At 36.0% G+C, this 22,043-nt stretch overlaps 3 protein-coding genes and 1 pseudogene across 7 annotated transcripts; 1 reads left to right on the top strand and 3 right to left on the bottom strand.

The window, feature by feature from the left end:
* Positions 1-1,211: 1,211 nt before the first annotated feature.
* Positions 1,212-1,982, bottom strand: LOC111480327. The gene is made up of 2 exons (XM_023125301.1): positions 1,636-1,982; positions 1,212-1,553 (listed from the first exon to the last, which is right to left on the bottom strand). Exons 1-2 carry the CDS (start codon positions 1,899-1,901, stop codon positions 1,373-1,375), a joined length of 447 nt encoding a protein of 148 aa, XP_022981069.1. The 5' UTR covers positions 1,902-1,982; the 3' UTR covers positions 1,212-1,372.
* Positions 1,983-3,586: 1,604 nt separating this feature from the next.
* Positions 3,587-6,171, bottom strand: LOC111480306 (phosphatidylinositol transfer protein 3-like). Of its 3 annotated transcripts, none has more exons than XM_023125269.1 (7): positions 5,798-6,171; positions 5,205-5,298; positions 4,911-5,087; positions 4,707-4,805; positions 4,229-4,471; positions 3,917-4,068; positions 3,587-3,725 (listed from the first exon to the last, which is right to left on the bottom strand). In XM_023125269.1, the coding sequence occupies exons 2-7, from the start codon at positions 5,277-5,279 to the stop codon at positions 3,710-3,712; spliced, it is 762 nt and encodes a 253-aa protein (XP_022981037.1). In that variant the 5' UTR covers positions 5,280-5,298; positions 5,798-6,171; the 3' UTR covers positions 3,587-3,709. The 3 variants fall into 3 exon arrangements, with proteins under 3 accessions (XP_022981037.1, XP_022981038.1, XP_022981036.1); XM_023125270.1 differs by having other exon boundaries at positions 3,587-4,068; positions 5,798-5,924; positions 5,966-6,141; XM_023125268.1 differs by having other exon boundaries at positions 3,587-4,068; positions 5,205-5,338.
* A 350-nt stretch (positions 6,172-6,521) lies between these two features.
* LOC111480228 (uncharacterized ATP-dependent helicase C29A10.10c-like) lies at positions 6,522-15,947 on the bottom strand. 3 transcript variants are annotated; one of them, XR_002717772.1, is made up of 9 exons: positions 15,751-15,947; positions 13,266-14,727; positions 12,251-12,439; positions 11,672-11,767; positions 11,411-11,573; positions 10,269-10,398; positions 8,413-10,179; positions 7,577-8,297; positions 6,522-7,489 (listed from the first exon to the last, which is right to left on the bottom strand). XR_002717772.1 is itself a non-coding variant. In XM_023125152.1 (8 exons), exons 2-8 carry the CDS (start codon positions 14,617-14,619, stop codon positions 7,869-7,871), a joined length of 4,128 nt encoding a protein of 1,375 aa, XP_022980920.1. In that variant the 5' UTR covers positions 14,620-14,727; positions 15,751-15,947; the 3' UTR covers positions 6,522-7,868. The 3 variants fall into 3 exon arrangements, 1 of the variants encoding a protein (XP_022980920.1); XR_002717773.1 differs by having other exon boundaries at positions 13,266-14,724; XM_023125152.1 differs by having other exon boundaries at positions 6,522-8,297.
* Positions 15,948-20,646: 4,699 nt separating this feature from the next.
* LOC111481341 lies at positions 20,647-20,756 on the top strand (annotated as a pseudogene).
* Positions 20,757-22,043: the final 1,287 nt, after the last annotated feature.

The following is a 22,043-nucleotide window of genomic DNA, read 5'->3' as shown; positions in this document are numbered from 1 at the left end:
TATCTCGATCATAATAATAAGTCAAATTTTATTTATTAAAAAATCATTTTAAATCGTACTTTAAAGACTTTTTTTAAAATTTACACCATTTTAAATTATTAGTTATTTAAAATATATTGGCTAAATTAATTTATTTTTAAATAGAATCGATTGTGAGATCTCACATCGATTAGAGAGGTGAACGAGTTCTAATGAGGACGTTGGGCCCCGAAGGTGAGTGGATTGTGAGATCCCACGTCAATTGGAGAGAGGAACGAAGCATTCTTTAAAGGGTGTGGAAACTTCTCTCTACGAGTTTTAAAAACCTTGAAATAAAACCCACAGAGAACAATATCTACTGACTGTGACTGCTACTAGGTGTTAATTGATACCCTTACAAACTAATGAATGTAAACAAAGATCACGTTCTTCCACTAAAATCAGTTGGAAGGCCCATATGCATAATCTATGCAGAGTAGGCACTCTATTGAGCAATATTTGTTGTCCGTCCATAACTTCTAGAAGTATTTTCCATACAACAGGTACTTTGAATTAAAAGAAAATTGTTGTTGAATTGAACAACCAATTAAAAATGTTTGAAATAGTTCGGTCTTTACTTAACTAATGAAGATAAAGAAAAGGAAACCTCAGCGACCAAACACTTCTACCCCTATAAGCAGAGACCGAGAGCTAATAGACTACATTCAATTGAGTTTTCGGGGTAGACTTGGGGAGGAACACTTTACTTTAAGGCATGAATACAGTTTTTATCAAAGAATTCCCGAAGCCGGCGTATGAGGTCGTCCACTCATAAGTCCAAAGATATCAAAGGAGAGATTCACCATCGAAATCATTAGCAAAAGAAAAACGAATATTGTGGTGAATATTCAACATTTTAAAAGGATTCTTTTTCTGCAACGGACAAAACGAAGCTGATTTGACTCGACAACCTAACAATGCATCAATACCAATGATACGTGCGTCGGTAAAGACATCTACCGTGCTAGCTTTATCTTTTGTAAGTATATATATATATAATTAATTAATAAACTACGATATGGAAAATAATAATTAAGGTATAAATTAAAAAAATAAAAAATTACTTTTGAAGTGAATATCGGAATTTAGATGGGCTTTTGTTACGGGAATGGGCCCCGATCCGTGCCATGCTGACAAGCCCTCAGATGCGGGCTCTGCAATCAACCCATTGAAATGAAGAACATAAAGAAGTGTATCTGTAAGTAATGGAGATGGGTTTTCATTGAATGATTGTTCGCAGTGAAGATGGATGTATTCAAGAATCGAGGGATGAATTTGTGGGGATTTTGCTTAGAATATGATAGATTAACAGATACAACACTTGGGTATAGAAAAAGATAAATCCATGGATGAACTATGATGCAGCCACCGTTTCTCCCTTGCCGGAGATTTGTGGAGGAACAACGGCGGCCGATGAAGATACCACCGCCGCCTTGGCTGCCGCTTTCTTTGATGCTAAACTGCACTTCTCCCTTCTCTCATCTTGCTTCATTTGCTGTTGCCGACATTCGTCGCTACAGAATCCCCTGTCTCCCCTGAAAACAGAGTCGCTTTCTGTTTCATTCCAAGAAAACAGGGATTGTTGAATTTAATTGGATTGGATTGGATTGGACTTACCTGTACATGTAAATATCACGACCAGGAACAAGAGGGCGTGAGCAAAGAGAACAATCTCTGAGGAAATTGGCGTTGTCTTGTAGATCAATCGAATGCCTTCTGTGATTTCTTGGCGACATCAGCTGTTGGGAGCTGGGTTTTGTCGGAGGAGCAGGCGACGGCGGTAATCGGTCGTGGATGGAGCCTCCGCCGCCCAGATCGAAGGTGATGTCGGTCATGCTGGTGGTTTTTTTGATCGGAGCAGGTGAGGTGTTGCCGAGAGACATGGTTTGAAATTTGTAAAAGCAGAAGGGGAAAAAGCGGTTGTGGTTTGAGGAGGAAGAAGAAGTGAAGCAGTGGAGAAGAAGATGATAAAAGAGGGCCAGCAAATGGGGAACGAATCTGGACCGTTCATTACAATTGATAATGACTCCTCTGCGTAATTAAAAATAAGGAATCCACGTCAGCCTCTCATTTTCACCCATCAAGTTATTTGTAATTTTGCTTCTAACTCATTTAATGATTTTTTTTTTATTTTTTATTATTGAGCGGTTGTACTTAAAAATAATAGGTGTTCCATATTACGGTCGCACTTCTTCAATCGTGCGGCATCATGATCTCAACACGCTTATAGCAAATTTTAAAGAGAACTCAAACCCCATTCACATTTTTTCCTAATTTTGCGGCTTTGTCGGACCTTTGGTGAGGTTTGCGTTCGTCAACCGAACACAATTTATGCAAAATTCAAGCTTGTTCGACCATACACATCACTCGTGAATGCATGTTGCATCATCTGCGACTTTAGTTAACTTACTTCGGCTAAGTCATTTGGTTTGACCTTGCCTCTACTCTATACCAATGTCTCTCATAAGCAACAGCGCATCTCATCATCATTTCGGTTCCCAACAACACGACTCATGTGGCTTGCTCGGACACATCCGTTTAAAATTAATACATGTGTCGACCAAAGTGCCAGAACATCTCGAACATCCATCCGTCAGAAATCTCATCGAGCAATGGACTCTCTTGTGTCCATGCTAAACCATTTACGACATCCATTATGAAAAAGTGAGTGCATAATCCAACCTGGGTCCTGGAAAGACCATTTTTCAGAGGAAGACACTCGTCATGTTGTGACACACATACGTGCCATAGGGTAGTTCGCTTAGGCCCAGAGCCTAGAGGTAGTAGAGAGTTGACACTAGTGTAATAATAGTAGCCCCATGAGCGGTAAGTTTTTGATTTAGACGAATGAAATTAACAGAGTTATGTTCGTAGTCTAACTTTGCATATTAAGTGAATAATAAAACTTTAATCCATGGTTAGTGTAATGTTAATGAAATGAGGGAGGGGAATATAAGGTCCAATAAATTAGTGGTCCATTTATATACTTAAAACAATTGGAAGCGCACACACGTGAAAACAGCTCACTTGAAGATGAGAATTTAGATTCCAATTATTATCATTATTATTATTGTTTTTTTCTGCATAGTTGTGAAAATAAAATGAAGTAAAGTTGTTTGCTTTGGAACTAAGAATCATTAAACACAGATTAAACTAATTATGAATCTCATTTAATTAACCCTATTTTAATTCATTTTAAAAAATGGATCATCATGTGGGGTGGATTAACTTCTACATATTTTCTTCTCCCACTCCCACAATATTTTATAATCAAACACTGCATCGATGGTTCAATCTCTAGCTCCGTAGTTGAACTAAAATAGTTGTTTTCATTTTTTTTCAAAATAACTCAATTAATTAAAATATATACACGTAAATGAGAGATCATAGGAGAGAACAATAAATGGGAGCTAAACCTTGAGCTGAAAATTTTGGTGGGGAATGGGTTGATAGCTGAGGAGCAGTCACTGTGGTTGGGCAAGATAGATGAGTCAACTGGATTCAACCTTTTTCATTTGTTGTAAAAAGAAAGGTCTTTTGGAAGGATGCCTTAAACAGGACCAACATGTTTTGATTATTATAAGGTGGCCTTCATGTCATTGTCACACTCACACAGCTAATAATGGACAAATTTCTTAGCCAACATTCATGAACAACAACGTCTGTTCTTTCTAATCATGTCCACAACAAATCAGACCATAAGAGCTTGTTACTTCAAAGATATACAAACACATACCTTGCCTCAGCTGCCATCAGCTTCTCTAGTTATATGAACATCATCGAGTTTGAGGTTTTAGAGTCGACGAATAGGGCGCAGCAACGACTGGTAGGATCTACTCCAGACCAGAAACAGCGCATCCGCTTATCGTCTTCTTTCATCGTCTCGCCATATTTGGTTATGTTGAAACTAACATTATTGTTTCCACCAAATGCAGACTCCAGCTGATCCATATTGAAAAGAGACTCTATTATCCTCTTCGAGTTTACGTCGTCGGAGTAAACGAATTTCACTTTGTTGGCAGTTTTCGTCTCCAGGAAAGGCTTTGCAACCTTTAAATTAAAACAGTACAAACGTCAAATAATTGTAGTAAGTAAAACAGAAATGGCAGTGTACTACTACTAGGACTCCTATGGGCCACAGATCCCTGGAAGATATACAGTAAATTCAGATATTTGAATGAAAGCAGTGAGTTCTTCAAATGAATTATACCATCCAGAAGGGTTCGAAAAACTTAGGCGCGTTGTATAGAATTGCAACTCCGAGGCGTTCGGGATAATGTTCCTGTAAAACATGTGCAGTCTCTTTTGTTGCTTTCAATGAAATATTTGACATATCAAAATCCTTGAAATCAATCAGCCAAATCATACTCTCCTGGTCTGGCGACAGGTTCAGGATAGCATTCTCCATGCAATACACCAAATACCTAATCTGTCCTTTTACAGTCTTCGAGTTCTGTGGTCGAGAAAGTACGAGGTCATTAAACTTAAACCAAATCTATAGGAAGTCAAGTTTACTTGTGCAGCATTAGAGACTCCATCTAATCTTAATAAGAGTTATTGTGGCAGACAATCTCAGAACACCTTTTTTCTTCCCTGATTCTTTCTAAAATAACTACAAGAAACACAAACTTCAAAATAAAGAAAATGTTCAGTAGACCTCTGTTAGGCCTGCATAATGCAAATGGAACCTGGCAACACGGTCTCATGACTATAACTGTTCTTCCGTGTCGGTCATTATAGTTAGCACAATAAAGTTTCCCTGTCTCAGCTTCATGAGCAACCTCATCCTGCAAGAGATATCTAACTATTTAATGGATGAAATGCCATGGCTTGAGCGTTGAAATAAAAAACTTGGTTCAAAAATACTTGACTAAGAGTAAGAAGTGAAGTACCCATTGAATTTCTTCCGGCTTGTATTCTGACCTCCACTTCAAACTTGCTTTCAGCATCTTAGTTGCCTTCTTCACATTCCAGTTTCTTGCCCTTAAGTATCTTGAAATGGTTGGATCAGAACAGTAAATCGACGATTTACAAGACAACGGCCCTAAAAGCCTCCGCACCTCAGAAATCTGTAAACGATGAACTAGAACTACAAGAGTTAGCAACTTTCCATAAAGAATTGGCAGCATTTCAACTATCTTAGTTTCTAGATTCAGCAGTCAAAGGGCTTTAACTGTCAGAAATACCTTCATATGCTGTTCTTCAGTTAATATAGCTTTCTCACAACAAATCGAAGAAGGTACTTCTAAATTCGCATACATGGTGGTTTGAATTATGCACCTGAAGGCCAAAAGGAAAATTACATAGCTTGTAAGCTCCACTGTCAACAGAGTTATCAAAATGTTAGGTAGCACAACTTGAAATACTATCAAGATTATAAATCAAATGGATTCAGAAAAATCCCAACTAATATAACCAAAACGCCTCCCCAGTTCTAATCACTGTGGCAAGGTCATGGCAACCAGAGAATTAAATGCCCTCTTTCTCCTCAAAACGCATCCAACTAGCAAACGTTCAGAGATAGTTATCTGCAACAATACTTATCCTTTCCCCTGATACAGTCATACAGGACTACGATTTCTTGAAACCATCACTAACATACACTATCCTATCATCAACTTCAAGTTATTCCCTACTCCTTTGGATGTTTGACTTAATATTGAAGATAGTGGAGGACATTTTAAACAATTAATCATACAAATCTATACAACCTCATGAACCCAAAAGTATGGTGAATCCAAGACAGAAGGTAAAAAAGTTCAAAAGGAAGAAAAATTACCAAATCGCTGGAACTGAGGCTTCGCAGGAAGGGCGACTCCTCCAAAGCTTAAACCATAAAAAGTAGTTGAAGAGAGAAAGGGTATTATCAGTGAAGAGCGGAGACCAAACAATTTCGAAGAAAACTACTTAAATTCATTCTTAGCTACGAGGAATGAAGGAAGAAATCCTTCAAGGCTCGGACTTGGAGGTACCCTTTGATACCCAGGTTCGATCGTGTTCGAATTGATGTACCCCCTGGCCGTTCGAGTTCGTGGCAGGTACTGTTTGGTTACTTGCTCAGTCCATGTGCTTGGCAAGTCGAACTCTTCAGATTTAGACCGATTCGCTTCCTTTCTTTTCAAAATTCAGTGCATTTTTTTAGCACAAAATTGCGATCGTAATCAAATGTCCCGAGATAATATTTGTAATATCATTGATAATATTTGTATGAATCTTTTGATTCGAGTGCTCCATTGAAATGTTAAATACTCTAGAATCACTGACGCCCCTACTAAGAGAGTTGACAAAAATTTAGATATCTATTTTATTATATTTTCAAAAAAATATCATTGTTCTACTAAATAAAATCATAAACTGAATTTAGTCTTTTCAATTAAAAATTGTTCATGCATCAACTTGGTTTGTCTAAATCGATACCTAGGTGAAAAGTTAGAGGTCAGAGAAAAAAAAATGGTTAGATATAGAAACATAAATTAGAAATTAAATTTCAGTTTAAACAATTATTGAAAATGTAATTGATAACACATCTTATTAATCACCAAATAGTTGTGTAGTCAATCTCAATAGAGGCTCCTAACTTAGTGTGTGTGTGTGTGTGTGTGTGTGTGGGTGGGGAGGGGGCATGTGAAAGAAAGGTTCTCCCCACCACTACTACTTTCTATTATCGCTCTATTATCGCTATCTTTCTATTTGAAGTAAAGAGATTCCCTTTCTTTATATTTGAAGTAAAGAAAGGTGCTCCCCAACAGTTTCATACACTTTACTTACTTACCCAATGCAAGCTTCCAAGAAAGAAGAAAACACAGCCCATGTCATACCATTAACCTCAGTCCTCTCCCATGTGCCATGTTGTTTTTCCTGTTCAACAACTGCACAATTTCATAACTCATACAAATATTAATATGTAATGAAGAATTTAGGAATTGGGTCGAAAATGAGGGAACTGCAACAAAAGAATCGCTATAATTTCAAATGAAGGCGGGGTTTATGTACGACCCAACTTGGCATTTAACGCCATTCAAAATTTTGATGCCTTGCAACACAACCTGTGCTCTCCCCCATTAGTTTCTGTACAATTGTTTCCTATTCCCTGCTGCTGTAGCCCCCCATATAACTTTAGCTCCCCTGAATCATTTTCTAACTACACAAGGGCTGAGAAAAGTGTTCCCTCTAAAAAGGCCGAGAAAACACAATATTGCAACCCTTCAGCTTCTTACTTGTGTCATCTTTACGCACTTATTTGTCCAAAACAATGTTCATTGACCATCTTACATATGAATTTACCTCGGCCAGCTCCCGAGTCGATCTCCACCTCCACGAGGGTTCAATCATCAAAGACCAATAGCGTGTCATGGCCATTTGAGGACAGTATTTTGACTGACCACAGGCACCCAATTCAATTCCCATTACAGCCTGTGGCTCTCTAGTTCTCGTGATAGAACGAACACATCCAGATGCCATCATTTGATTCCTAAACATGCATACACAAATACTATGAAAAAAGAAGGATCTAAGTCGCCAAACGTCATGATAAGCAGTCTCAAAACAGCAGGCTCACCTTTCTCAGTATGCTGGTAACCCAAAAGTATACACTTAAATCAAAGAAACGGATCCCCCCCAGAATAGATGTCTGCAGATGCTGTGTAACTTATTTCCCTATTCTGCATGCTTTTGCACTTCTTATCTTCAATCAAATAGGCTTAGGATTGTCAAGACAATAACATACTCAGACACTGCCAGGGATCAGCATGCAGGATAGGCTTCAAAAGCTGAGCCTCATGCGGATGCACACATAATATTAACCAAAAGGTTTCCTCTGAACCATTGAAACCAATTCAGAGAGCCATTGATTAAACATCTCTCTTCCCAACTGTCCCAGCAGAACTTTGCCTTTTCTGCATACCATATTGCCAAGTGTCTCTCAGTTTGTCACCTGACTGATCAAAATCTTCTGGGGAAGTCTCTACGGCAGCCTTAGAAGACCGGTAATTTCCATTCCTAGTAATTACTGAAGAGTTTGATTTCTCATCATCTTCCGATGGTGTTCCAGACCTTGACTCCACGTGTATATCTAGAGACCTATGTCTTGGAAGAACTGATCTCGGGCCCCTAGTGTTGGAAGAGTTCTTCCCAGGCAAAGTAGATTGAGTGGATCCCTTCTGTCCGAGGAAATCCTTCGGAAGGGATTCCATATCCATGTAACAGTTCCTTGACTTCGCATCAGTGATCAACGCAGCCCAATCATCAGACTGCATCAAAGCATTAGCATTGCCCATTACCTGGTTTAACAAAAGATCATATTAGAATATTCAAATTGTCAGCTATTAGTAAAAGTACCTATGTATGGGTATGAGAGAGACTGCAATAGCTTAAGAGAGAAAAATTGAAGCCTACCCAAAGAGCTCTCCTTGCTCGGGTCAGTGCTACATTCATTCGACGAATATCTGCAACAAAACCAACACCATGGCTGGAGGCACGCACACAAGACATGATAATCACATCTCTTTCTTGACCTTGGAAAGCATCTACAGTATTAATATATAGATCCTTCCCTTCTTCAGAGTTCAGAACCTCCTCAAACTCACGTTGGAGGCACTTCAATTGGAGCTTGTATGGTGTTATTATACCAACTGAAACTTTACCCAAGACTAACGACTTCACGGTTTTCTGTAGATGTTCATACAAACGAAGACAAAATTGTGCTTCATGAATATTTTGATATGAAACAGATCCCCCTCTATGAGATTCCCGCCCATGCGTAATATCAAAGAAAGTGTAAGGTCTAAGTATAGGGTCTTTATAGTATGTCTCATCAGGTAAATTAGCAACACTTTCACTGTCAGTAAGGCGCCCTTGGTAGAAGTACCTTGAAGGGAAATCACGTATTTGAGGATGCATTCTATACTGCACCGATAACAACATAGTGGGACATCCTGCTTGCTGGAATCTTTCGAAGAGACTTCTACTGTACAACAATGTTCCAGCTGCTTTACTGATAACAGTGGCTGGGAGCTGCTGGGGATCTCCAACAAGCACACACCTTGCTGCCCCAAGAGAAAGCGGTGGAAGAACAGCTACCTCACTGGCTTGGGCTGCCTCATCAATGACTACCATGTCAAAACCATGAGATAGTCGAGAAAACAATTTGCGACCACTGCTTGACACTGTGGTGAAAACTATCTCGGCCTCGTTGGCAAAACTAGCCTCAAGACTAGCTCGTGCATCCTCCATATTGAAATTGCTGTTAGATCGATACCTGCCTTCTAAAATAAGTAGGCGTGACATCTCAACTAAAATTTTATCCCTACCTTCTATTACAGCAGCAAGGTTTTGCAACAATGCATCTCGATTTTGGTCACGAGCCACCAGAACATCAGGGTCCACACCAACAGATCCTTGAGAGCGAACAGCAGCCGCAGCAACATTGAGTTCTCTCTGAAGATTACTGATTTGCTGAGATAATTGAGTTTCGCGAACTTTTAGCTGGTGCATCCATCTTAAGACTTCGTCTCTACTTTTGACCAAAAGTTGTTCTGTTCTACGCTCAACTGAAACTGCTTGGGCTGCACGTGTTTGTGAATCAACACCAACTCGAGCCACATCAGGTCGATAAACCTTCATTTCCCCATCAATAAACCCCCGATCAAGAACACGTGCAAGAAGCTCATCTGTTGCAGCATTTGAAGGTGCACAGACTAACATTCTAGGTTTAGGACACAGTGTGGGAAGAGTGCGGAAAAGATTCTGGTCCATGTTTTGGAGTACCTCATCAATGGATCCAGTAGAGACATGATCTGAGCTGCTCTCATGAGCTTGTTTATAGCTTTCTGGTGCTAGTTTCTTAAGCAAGGAAGTATAGTAATGCTGGTACTGAACCAGATGGATAACATTTAGCATTCCCCAAACTGTATGGGTCTTACCTGTTCCAGGAGGACCTTGGACGAGTGTAAAAGGCCATGGTTCTTGCCTCTTGACTGTCCCGCTGCTTGTACCAGCAGCTGTATGTGTTGCTGCCCATTGGATTGCAGATAGCTGGGGTCCGTTGAAGGTCCTATGCAAATACTCAACAAAATTTTGCGTGAAACACTCAGGCACAGCAGGTGACTGTTGCTCATACTTCGGAAATTGTTCAGGACTAGGCTGAAGGATTGAAGATTGCATCTGATACATATGGTAAACAATTAGATTCGTGATAACAATTTAAAGGGGATATAAGGCGGCTTTTAATCCAAATAAATTCTGACCATTACCTGCATGTTGAGCCGACGAAATGCATGTAGGGCAACATACTCTCGCTGGGTTGTTGCAAGAGAACCGAGCACTGTTAAAAACCAAACATTCTTTGCCTGAAGTTTTCTAACTATATGATCTTCTTCAATCCTGCAATTCAGAAATAGTAATAATATGAAAATCGCCCAACATTATAAGAGTAATTCATATAATTACAAGGTTGGGTGTAAGGAATGCCCTACCCCACAAGAATTTTTTAAGAAAATAAGTTTTATAATAAAAGAAATAAAATAAATAGCTTCCCAAAAATAATATCGCCACTAATTACAAGAAATCCACAGCATCAAATCCATGCATTGAGGAGACAGACAATGACTACTACGAAGCTTAATAATACTTCAAAATATTCCAACAATAACACTTTTTACTAATAGAAATAAAAGTGACACAAGGTATGAGAGATAAAATATGCAATAATCAATTCGATGCAAAACATTTAACTTCCTTTCACAACTATCTTCGTCATAAATCAAACTATAGACAGACTTTCCAAAATAGCATCCTTGAAGAAAAGTTTGTGCAAATCAAACCGTAATTTATCTTCAAATGTTTCTACAACACTAAAAAAATGTCAAGTCCCATGCAAACCTCATTCATATTCAAAACACAATATCCTACTTTTAACCCACTTCATTCCCAAAATAAATACTTTAACTGGGTAAATAAGTTGTGTAAATTAATCTTTCAGTATCTCTTCATAACCCGAACTCAAAAGTACAACCATAAAATCAATAATGAAGCAGTGCTAATATCTTTGCAGCAGTGCTGCATGAGATTATAGAATTTGGAAGATACTTCCAAGTAGAATTCATATGGCACCGCTCAGAACAACATTGAGAAGATACTTGACAAGTACCTTCAAGCAAGATTATAGGCACGGATCATTTAAAGGTTAACAGCAACATCACTAAGATTGTAACTGTATTTTGAAATAAAGAGTTAACGAGGACCTCACTAGTACAGTCCATAAGAAAAGAAAAGTTCCAAAAATCTTTTTTCTCACAAAATTTTCTACAAGAGGTCATATTCATTTTGAACAATAATGCATAGACAACAAAAGATGACAAGGAAACAACCATCATGAAATTGAATATTAACTTGCCTACTAGGATCGTATGAGTCCCCAACATAAAAGTGCAGGATGGCGCCTGGCGGGTCACGAGTGTCAAGGGGAACGTGTCGCCGAACAGTTCCAGCCACACGTCCACCAGATTCAGGGTCTTCCTCATCCTCCACAGACATAGTATTATTCCTCTTTGATCGGACTGCTCAGCATATTTAAAGATAGTTTTAGCAAGAATACAGACATAATGTAAAAGCACTCACGTCATATTACAAGCTTGAAAGGAACATTATATCAAACCTGAACCAGGTCTGGGGCATGAAAGAACTGCCACATCACCCTCCTTGAATGACCACTTGCACTCGTTCACAGGAAGAACTATTACATCATACCATCCTAAGAAAATAAGCCAAGTTTAGCAACTAGATTGCTGTGTACATGAAAGAAAGTATTGCTTTTGGCTCTGTGTGCAATTTTCATTTTTAGTATACCAGACTTTGACAAACAAGAAAAAGGGGATTACCCTCTTCCACACAAGGGGAAGACTTAGGAACACAACTGCAGATAGCTTCATGATGCTGATGACAACAATAATTTATACAACAAAACGAATGACAAAACAATAAATCTTAAATACATAAATTAGAAAAGTTCATCATATGGCAGGCACCGTTTATCACTTAAACCAACTTCAATATGTTCCAAAATGTCCAACATATTACTAAACTAAAATTTCAACCCTACTTTTTCTTGTTCTAGTTATGAAACTAACCCAAACATAGCAGTGAAACTTTTAACTCGCTAAATAGCTAAAAATGAAATTAATTAAAAGTTGAAAAAAAAAATAATAGTGAAAATATAAAAGCTAACAATAAGCACCTCTTTCCCTCCTTTCAATATTCTTGACACGAACCATCACATGTGTATCTCTTGAGAATGTTTCAGAGAGTTCCTCCCACGTACTGTAAAGTTGAGCCCGACACTCCTCAAATAACAAAGGTTCAAATACTCTGATGTATTCTTCCACAGATTCAAATCGACCGGGAACACACTGGAGTTCAGTTTCCTCTGGTACATGATAATGCATTCAGTTACATGACAGGGAGAACAATACAAAAATAAATAAATTGGTTTAGAACAATTGTCCAACCACAAAATTAAAATTTACAATAAACAGGTGGCCGTGAGCGAGAACTGTTGTTTTATTGTTATAGTATCACCAGTACTTAAATATATTTCATTATTTCATCCCTAAAACCAAGATCTAACTGCATGAAAAGCCTAACTATTCAGGGCGAGAGAAAAAATAGAAAAACAAACAGTTGTCACAGAAAAGAGTGCATTTTATTTTTCACAGAAAATAGTGATTCGCTCGAGCATAAAGGAAATTTGTAGTTCAATACTCAATATGAAAGGATGTCCTTACATCCTGCAGGCTCCCTAGAGGAAGACCCGCCTCATGTAGTGGTAGGATCCCATCTGTAATGTGTGGGCTTAAGCTTGATAAACATCATACTAGAGGCATCCAACTTAATCCACAATTTCAGTAAGAATAGGATAGAGAATCAAAATAAGCAGGTAAATGGCAACCCAACTAACTCAATTATACTAACGCCATAGTTTCACAATCCAATTTCTTCCTCATATACATTAAAAAAAAAGTACTCGATAATGAAAACTAGAGAGTAAAATTCAGCTGTATATAAAATGCACAACCTTTCTAGGCTGCAAAATTTAAAATGTTTGCAAGTTAAAACAGCTGAACCAATCTTGAATTAGAAGGGAACTTTTGAGCACAATGGCATAATGATGTAAATTTGAATGAAATCAACACTGAGCAGTAGAAAAGAAGTCAGTTCAGAAAATCATAGATCGTGTAGAAAATAAATTGTACCTGGGTGATGCCAAAACTTTTCATTGGTCACCTCCCGTATAAGTCGTTCAACTGATGAGTCTTGATGACTACTAACAGAATTCTGCTTCTTGGCCGGAAGATGCTTCTTATTTATCTGCTTGTGGTCAGAAGAACTTTGATTAGATATAGCTGGTTTCCTATTGGAGACCTGCATATTCCTCTGCACCCTTGAATCCATAGGTATCTTCCATGAACCCTGTCTGGGAATTGGTGGTAAAGGTGCCTCTACTGGGATATCTCCATCATTGTTTGGCCTGTTTGGCCGAGCTAGTAATCCAGAACTCATATCACCATTACTGTCCAATTTTGATTCACCAGATTCCGAGGAAATGCCTACTCCTTCATGACTTGAAACATCACCTTGTTTCTGGTCTTTATTAACAGTCTGTTTTTCCCCAACACGTTCATTAACTTGGGTTGCACTATGAACTTCCTTCACAATGCGCGTGGTTATAGGAGGTGGAAATGCTTGCCTTCGAGGCGTTGAAGTTTTCATAGGCCCAGCCATCTTCACATCTTCTAAATTAAGAAACATTGTCTGCCTACTACGCTTCTTCCCAAGCTTGGCTTCTAGATGTTGATCTATTTTCCTCTTTCCAGGATTATTAGCACATTTTATAGCATGACTTGCTTCAATGCCCTTAACTTCTCTTTGTTTTGAAGGCAACCCAGTTTCTTCCTGAACACTATCTGTGGAGGTATCAAGTTTAACATTGTTTTCTGTATTTAGGATACTGTTGTTTTTCCGATCATTTGGCTCTGGATCTGTTATTGAAGGTACATGATTACTACTTTTATCTATGGTACTATCAGAAACTTTGGTGTTGCAGGAATTGTTCACAGAAACGTCGTGGGAAGGAGAAAGTAAGCCCTGCTCTTGTGAAGGTCTTAACTGTTTACGCAAAACACTGCCTCCATTTATATCTGCAGAACCCTCAGCATCAGACCATTCTCCTTCTTCCCTTTCCACTGATTGAGTGTCTCTAGAACCTGAAACTAATGTGGGTGTTGCAGTCTCAACATTGTTTAACTTGGATGATGAGGTAACCTTGGAATTTTGATCTGACATTTTCTTTTGTTCTTCTCCCATTTCAGGATTAGAACCAAGTTTACTTCGAACAAAAGGCTGAAAACCTGATACGGAGGAGGCATGAGAAAACGCATGGTTGTTTAATATTCTTTGGGGACCTCCTGATGCTGGAAATAAGTCTGACGCATGGGAATTTGCAGATGGTTGAGCCTTTTGAGGCTGGAAGACAATAACATCACCATCTTCATTATCCTCGACAGGGGGTTCATTAAGATCAAATAGTAATCTTCCTCGAGAACCCATGTGATACAGAAATGCATAAAAACTAAATTGTAAACAGGCCCTATTGATACAGTTATCTCCAATGAGGAACTTGAAAAGGATCAAAATCCAATATACCTCGACGCTCTACTGCAAGTCCAAACATGAATGAAATACAATTATTTAGCATAAGAAGAGACGTAAGAAACACCAGCATAATTTATGTTTAAAATGGAAATACGTGTACGCCTATAAACGGAGAAGGACAATCAATTTGGAAAAAAAAAGGATCCAAGTTATAATTCAGAGGCTTAATTAATCATCATGGTTCGACATTGTAGGGCTCAATGTGTACATCTCAACTCTGCAAGAGGGAACAACTTCTACGATAAGTGATACAAAAACATCAGTCATGTATGCACGACAAAATTTGTTTCAAGTAAAATGCAAAACTTTAGATAGAATGCACAACTTGAGACTGCATACAACAAAAAACCATAATCACCATCCAGATTATTAAATCGCACGTGATTCAGAACTCCAAAGAGGTTCAAAACGACAACCACTAATGTCCCCAGGCTCACCACGGCATAAAACACCAAGTAAACCCGGAGCAAACTATGGGACAGCTTCTAACTCAATCAAGACGCGTAATTGATAAGAACAGAACAAAGACGTTCCCACGTCAAACAAATTAGGTATTTACGGTACCAGAAAACACTGCAAGACACTTCGACTGAAAATCCAGTAAATCGCTCCAGATCAAGAGAACCGCCATTAAACCAAATAAATCACAGCAACCAACCATCATTCCTCTAGGGCAACAAAAATAAAAACAAATCCCGCACACAGCCTCAACCAATTCCTCTTCCTCACTATCCAAAATCACCAAACCAGCCATAACTAACCAAAAGCACTCGAAACCCAGAATCCAATCTCTCATTATGATTGCAATCAAGAACAACCTAACTTAGAGATCGAACGGCAAAATATAAATCTAATCAATAATACGTACAGATTCACAACTAATGCAACCAACCAATAGTCAAAGGCAAGAATTAAGCAATTTGAATCTCATTACTAGAAGGCGACTGCTCTTGAGGAAGCCAACAAATTCCTCCGCCAAAAGGAGATGGAAAAATTGGAAGTTGTTCATGCTTGGAGAATTTTTACCTCATGGATACTCCTTGAATCCTTGAATGCACAAGTGGAGAGAGAGATAGAAACATTAGAGAGAGGAAAAAAGAGGGGCTCTTTGATTTAAGAGTCAAGAGCGAGGAAGAAAGAGAATGCAAATATGAGGCAAAGCAATGTGTCATGGGGGTTTATATAGGAAATATCGGCCCAACTTCCCCGGCTCCCCATTTCCTCCGTTCACCGTTAAATTTTCTCCCGGTTTTTTTTTTTTCTTCTTTTTTTTCCTTTTTCAATCCTTTAATTTATTTTTATTTACGAATTATCCCCTCAACACTTTCGGAAACCCCAAAAAGTGCACCCTGTATTAAGATAATTACAATTTACACCCTGATTTATTGCGAATAGACTACTACGTCCTTGTCTTCATGCCAGTTCCCTTCCCAAAATGAAGGGTATTATCGGTAACACGCAATTTAAAAATAAATTCATGATTTTAAGTTAAATATTCGAATTTTCATGTTTTAAAATAATCTTAATTTGGCATTTTTCTTTTCTAAATTAAAAATTATGGATTAGTGTTTAAAATATCCCTTTTTAAGATGATAATAAATATTTTTAAAATATGACTTTTTGACTTTTAAAAATATATATATATATATATTGGTGAGAATATTCTGATTTGTTTAATTTATAAAATGAAAAATCTATTTTACCTTTTTTATTTAATTATAATAATAATAATAATAATAATAATAATAATAATTCACGTATAATCATCTTATAAGTTGGATGGAATTTCTATTTTTAGAAAATGAAACACTGAAATTTTTGTATTAATAGACGCTAAATTCTCTGCCCTTTTCTATTTAAAAATTAATTTTTTTAAGTAGAAAAAAAAATTAATTAATTACACTCACTAATTCCTAGCACGACTTCATAAAAAGTATAAGAACATGAGATCGAAGAGAATAAAACAGCACGTAGTAATGATTATAGTGGTGGTCTGAAAAGAAAAAAAAAACGCTACGGTATAACCGAACAAGGACAAAAATACGAAAAAGTAGATACATCAGACATATATTGTTAACTGTCGTAATTTTGGTATGGAAGTCATGCTCGAGTGTAGTGTTTACCCAACTTTCCTCTAAACCTAGTTACTGATGAAATGTGTTAATGCTCAGTCTTAAGCAAGATCGAGATGTTAATTTGGTTTGGTTACACTTGCCACCAAACATTTAAATAATTTTTCGAATATTGGGCATTTATAAATTATTTTTACTTTTTTATTTTTTTATTGCTTCTGAAAACGGTAATTTTAGTTAAATTTAATTATGCCTGATCGGTAAAAAGTAATTAAAATTATTTTTTTTACAAATTAAAAAAAAAATAAAGGGGAAATTACGAAAATAACTAGCATCCAAAAAATTTTATAAAAAACATTAAATGACATCCAACCTCTTATTTAATCAATTAAGGCAGCAATTAAAAATTAATATATATTAATTATTTCCAACCCCCAAGTTTGTTGAGCATCCTTGTGGAGGATAATTTCGTAAATTGGAGTTTAATTTCTAATTTTTAGGTAATTCTCTCAAATTTACCTTTAATTAAATTTGTAAATAACCTATTCAATTTAACAAGGTAAAATGTAAATAATCGATAATAGTCGGGATAGGATTAAATACATCAATTTGTATTTTTTTCTCGAACATTTTCAATTTCAGTTATTGTAGTGTCACTGTGACACCTGAATAAAAGAATAGTACATGAATGAACCGATATCACATTCGAACGAAGCGATCGTAAGAATAAAATGAAAAAAAAGGTTTAAATGTAACGTAATAGATATTGTCCTTTTTGTATTTTCTCTTTTGGTCCCCCAAGCCTTTAAAATACGTCTTTTAGGTAAATGTTTCCACACCCTTATAAAGGGTGTTTCGTTATCCGATTCTCACAATCTACCCTTTTTCAGGGCCCAACGTTCTCTCTGACACTCGTTTCTTTCTCCAATCGATGTGGGACCCTACCAAATCCATTCCCCTTCGCCGCCCAACGTCCTCTCTGGCACAACGCTTCGTGTCTACCCCTTTCGAGGTCCAACATCTTTACTGGCACACTGTCTCGTGTCTACCCATTTTGGGGAACAATTTCTTTACTGGCACACTGTCTCATGTCTACCCTCTTCAGGGAACAGTCTCCTCGCTAGCACATCATCCGATGTCTAACTCTAATACTATTTGTAACGACCCAAGCTCACCACTAACAAATATTGTCATATTTGGACGTTCTTTTCGGATTTCCCCTCAAGGCTTTAAAATGTGTCTGCTAAGGAAAGGTTTCTACACTTTTATAAAGGGCGCTTCGTTCTTCTCTCCAACCGACGTGACATTCTCACATTAAAGTTACTATTTATATCAAAAAATGTAATTTTCTTTTCGGCTCAATCCTATAAAATAAAAAATAATTAAAAATAAAAAAAATTATTAAAAGTGGAAAAAGGTTGTTTTGGAGATTCCAACAGGATGCATGCCTCTAGTTATATGAGTAATTAAATGGAGATGATGAGATTCTTTGGTCAATTTTTATTTATCCCTTACATTTCATTTTGGAAACTTTTCAATTTTTACCGCCTTTATTAATTTTTACCGTCGGTCTAAAAAAATTTCTTTAAAAACATTATAATTTTTATTTTAAAACATTATTAATAATGGTATTTGAACATAAATTTAATAAACTATAAACACATGTATGATTTGATCTATTCTATTAATCCCGCTTGATTTTTTTTTTAACGTTAAAATTAGAAAATTAAGAAAATAATAAAAGTTGCATCCGCTATTTAAATCTTTGGTATTTGGCATAACTCGTCGTATAACAAAGTCTCCCACAATAAAGTTGGGTGGCTTCACCTTGAAATTATAGTACCGTGCGATACAATTTATTTCCACTCTAAGTTTCGTCTTTTGTTGTCACTGGGATTGAATTGCTCGAATCAGACGATGGTAATTTTACTTTGACTAGAACAACTACCTTTACACCAAATTATAGTAAAAAGGAACGACTTCTTTCTTCCCACAGTGACTAACGTTATAATTAATAGTCACTCTATTTTTAAACACGTCCTTTGAATAGGAGTACAATAATGGCCAACGATTCATAATGTCAGTTCTATCAAATGGTTAGTTGTTAGATCTCACATCGTTTATGAAAATAGAAATCTCTCCCTAATATACGCGTTTTAGAACAAGCCAAATAATGGGCCCTAATCTAATTTAGCCCAAAAAAAAGTTAATTTTCCAAGGTTAGAACAGAAGGTATGGGCCTAAATGGGCCCATAGGCCCATAACTAATGGACTTTAGAAAATATTAAACTAGAACCGACAATTAAGTTCACCTAACATTATATATATATATATATATAACATTCAACGTTTTAATAGTGTGTTTTGACTTTTTGGATGAATATTTCTTTTAACACGTGTATAAACAACTGACTCCTTTGAAATTTAATTATTTAATTTCAAGTGTCTATTTCTCGAGAGTGAATTTAGATTTAGATTCACAATAATTATTATTTCTCGCATCAATTTTGCGTCATTTATTAATTAAAATATATATACCATCTTAAATTTGAAATTACATTTTTTTATAATATAATATTACATATCCTAAAACATTCTTAAAATAATTTTTTTAATAATTTGATTTTGTTAATGAAGGTTATATAAAAGGACAAAAAGGAATAAATGAAGTGGAAAATCATAAATACTTTATGAAATAGAATTGGAATATTCGAAATAAAATGTAAAAGGTTTTATCATATAGTTATGTTTTATTATAAAGAATATTAAATTATATTCCTAAAGTTATTTCCACATATGATACCTACCTTTTTCTTTATTGTTATTTTGTATTTTTTTGTGTCAACTTTTACTTTATTTTCTCTATTTTCTTCTGCCCATTATAAAGTAAAAAAAGTTTTTTTTTTTTTTTAATTTCTAAATTTATAATTTAAATTAAATTAAATTAATTTTATTTTTATATAGTAATTTAAATTAAACTTTTGGGACTTATTTGATTTTCTTCTTTAAAGTGTGAGTGGGGCTGCTAGGTTTGGATTCTTTTTATTTATGCCTTTTAGTTGCTGGTTTTGGTTTTGGTTTCCGCACATCGAGAAGCTTTCAACTTTAATATATTCCAATTCAAATCGTAAGCTAACGAGATTTTCGGCTATTAGACTTTCACTATTTAGGGTACATCATTCCACTACGTCGTTTAGCAGCAGCACGATACCTATATTGCTCTTTTACGACCCTATTTTCATGGTTTAAACTACTCCCATTTCACTTACCGCTATTACGAGAATTACTTTTGATTTTATTATTTCAAAATATTAATTTTAATATTTGTACTTCTAAATAGTTGGTCTCTCTGGTATAATTTATATACATACATAAAATACTATATATCATAAAAATTTTAGTTAGTGACCTGACGACCCAGATCCATCTTCATTGAAATATATTGTATGATTGATGTCTTTTGGTTCATATCATGAAGGTTTCCACATAATGGTGATCCATATCCATCTTCATTAAAGTATATTGTATGATTGATGTCTTTTGGTTCATATAAGAAAGGTTTCCACACAATGATGGTTTGTTCTCTCCAACCAATGTGGGACATCACAATCCACTCCCCTTTGGGGTCTAGCGTCCTCTGGCACTCTTTCTTTCCTCGAATAGATGTGAGACCACCCCCAAATCCACCCCCCTTCGAGAAACAATGAGAAAGTTGACATATCGTCCGGTGTCTGGCTCTGATATCATTTGTAACGATCTAGATCCACCACTAGCAAATATTATCCTCTTTAAAACACGTCTGCTTGCTAGGGGAAGGTTTCCACACCCTTATAAATGGTGATTTGTTATCCTTCCCAACCAATGTGGAACATCACAATAAAATTGGAACTATACAAAGAAGAGTAGCATGACCCCTGCACAAGGATGACACGTACAAATCAAGAAATGGTCCAAAATTTACTGTGATGTCCCACATTAGTTGTGGAGGAGAACAAACCACAATTGTGTGGAAACCTTCCCGTGGCAGACGGTTTTAAAACCTTAAGGGGAAGCATAAAAGGGAAAGCCCAAAGAGGACAATATGTCTGCTAGGTGGTGAATCTGGGTCGGTACTATATATATATAATCAAAATTAAAAAAAAAATGGTATTTGATTTTAAAAAATTGTGTTATTTTTTAATATTTTTTAAATAATTTAAAATTTAAAAATTTAGGTCAAATTCTAATGTATATTTTATTTTAGTCTTGTTACATATGTGAATGCACTTAAAAAATAATGTAAGCGCGTATACATATACCGGAATAAAATAACCCCATACCAATTATTATTATTATTATTATTAAACCATAAAAGAATAAATAATATTTGTCAAGAAAAAATGGAGGTAAGTGATTAAAGACAAAACTTGAGTCAAAAAAAAAAAAGTTTTATATAATATTATATAATATAATTTTAAAGGAAATAAAAAATCTTAAAATATCTTAAATTATTATTCACTTAAAATTTGTAATTATTTATTAATAAATCAAATTCACAAGGGGGGAATGGTCGAGCAGTGGAGTGGATGAAGTGGAAGTAGCAAGCTTAGCCACGTGGATTGATGACAAGATGCCATGCAAGCAACCTATTAAACGCGGAAACCTTTTTAGTATTATAGGAATAATATAATCTTTTTTTTATCCCCCACTAATATTTGTTACTTTATAAATTATTTTTTAATCTTAATAAATCTGGAATAATTTTTTAAAAAGATTATAATTAAAAATACTAAATCTCGTTTGTTCACACTCGTTCACACTACATTTTTTAATTTTGTAGATATTTTAAGGTTGGGAAATAATTGTGACATGTTTTTTAGTGGGTCTGGATAATGTCGTCCAATTAATAATAATAAAAATAATCAAACTTACTGACAAGTGTCTCTCTCAGTTCCATTTAGCGGTTGGCCGTTAAGAGTTGCCGGTCAAATTCGCTCCATTTTCACCACCAATCATGCTTCTCATAAATACTTGCGTAATTTCTTCTTTTTATCATATATTTATTTATTTATTTATTTTTAAATATATATATATATATTTATGATTTGAATTCTATTTTGATTATAAGCGTAATGATAATTGCACGGTCAATTTTAACAAAAAGCCAACTATATTTAAAAAAGAATTTCAAAGGCAAATTTACGAACAGACCCCTTAACTTTCCTTTCCTAAACACCATTCTGTTCACCTAATATTTTGACGCGTCAT

This window comes from Cucurbita maxima, unplaced genomic scaffold (genome assembly GCF_002738345.1).
Source record: "Cucurbita maxima cultivar Rimu unplaced genomic scaffold, Cmax_1.0 Cma_Scf00006, whole genome shotgun sequence".
Lineage (NCBI taxonomy): Eukaryota > Viridiplantae > Streptophyta > Magnoliopsida > Cucurbitales > Cucurbitaceae > Cucurbita > Cucurbita maxima.
This window is presented reverse-complemented; position numbering and strand designations above follow the sequence as displayed.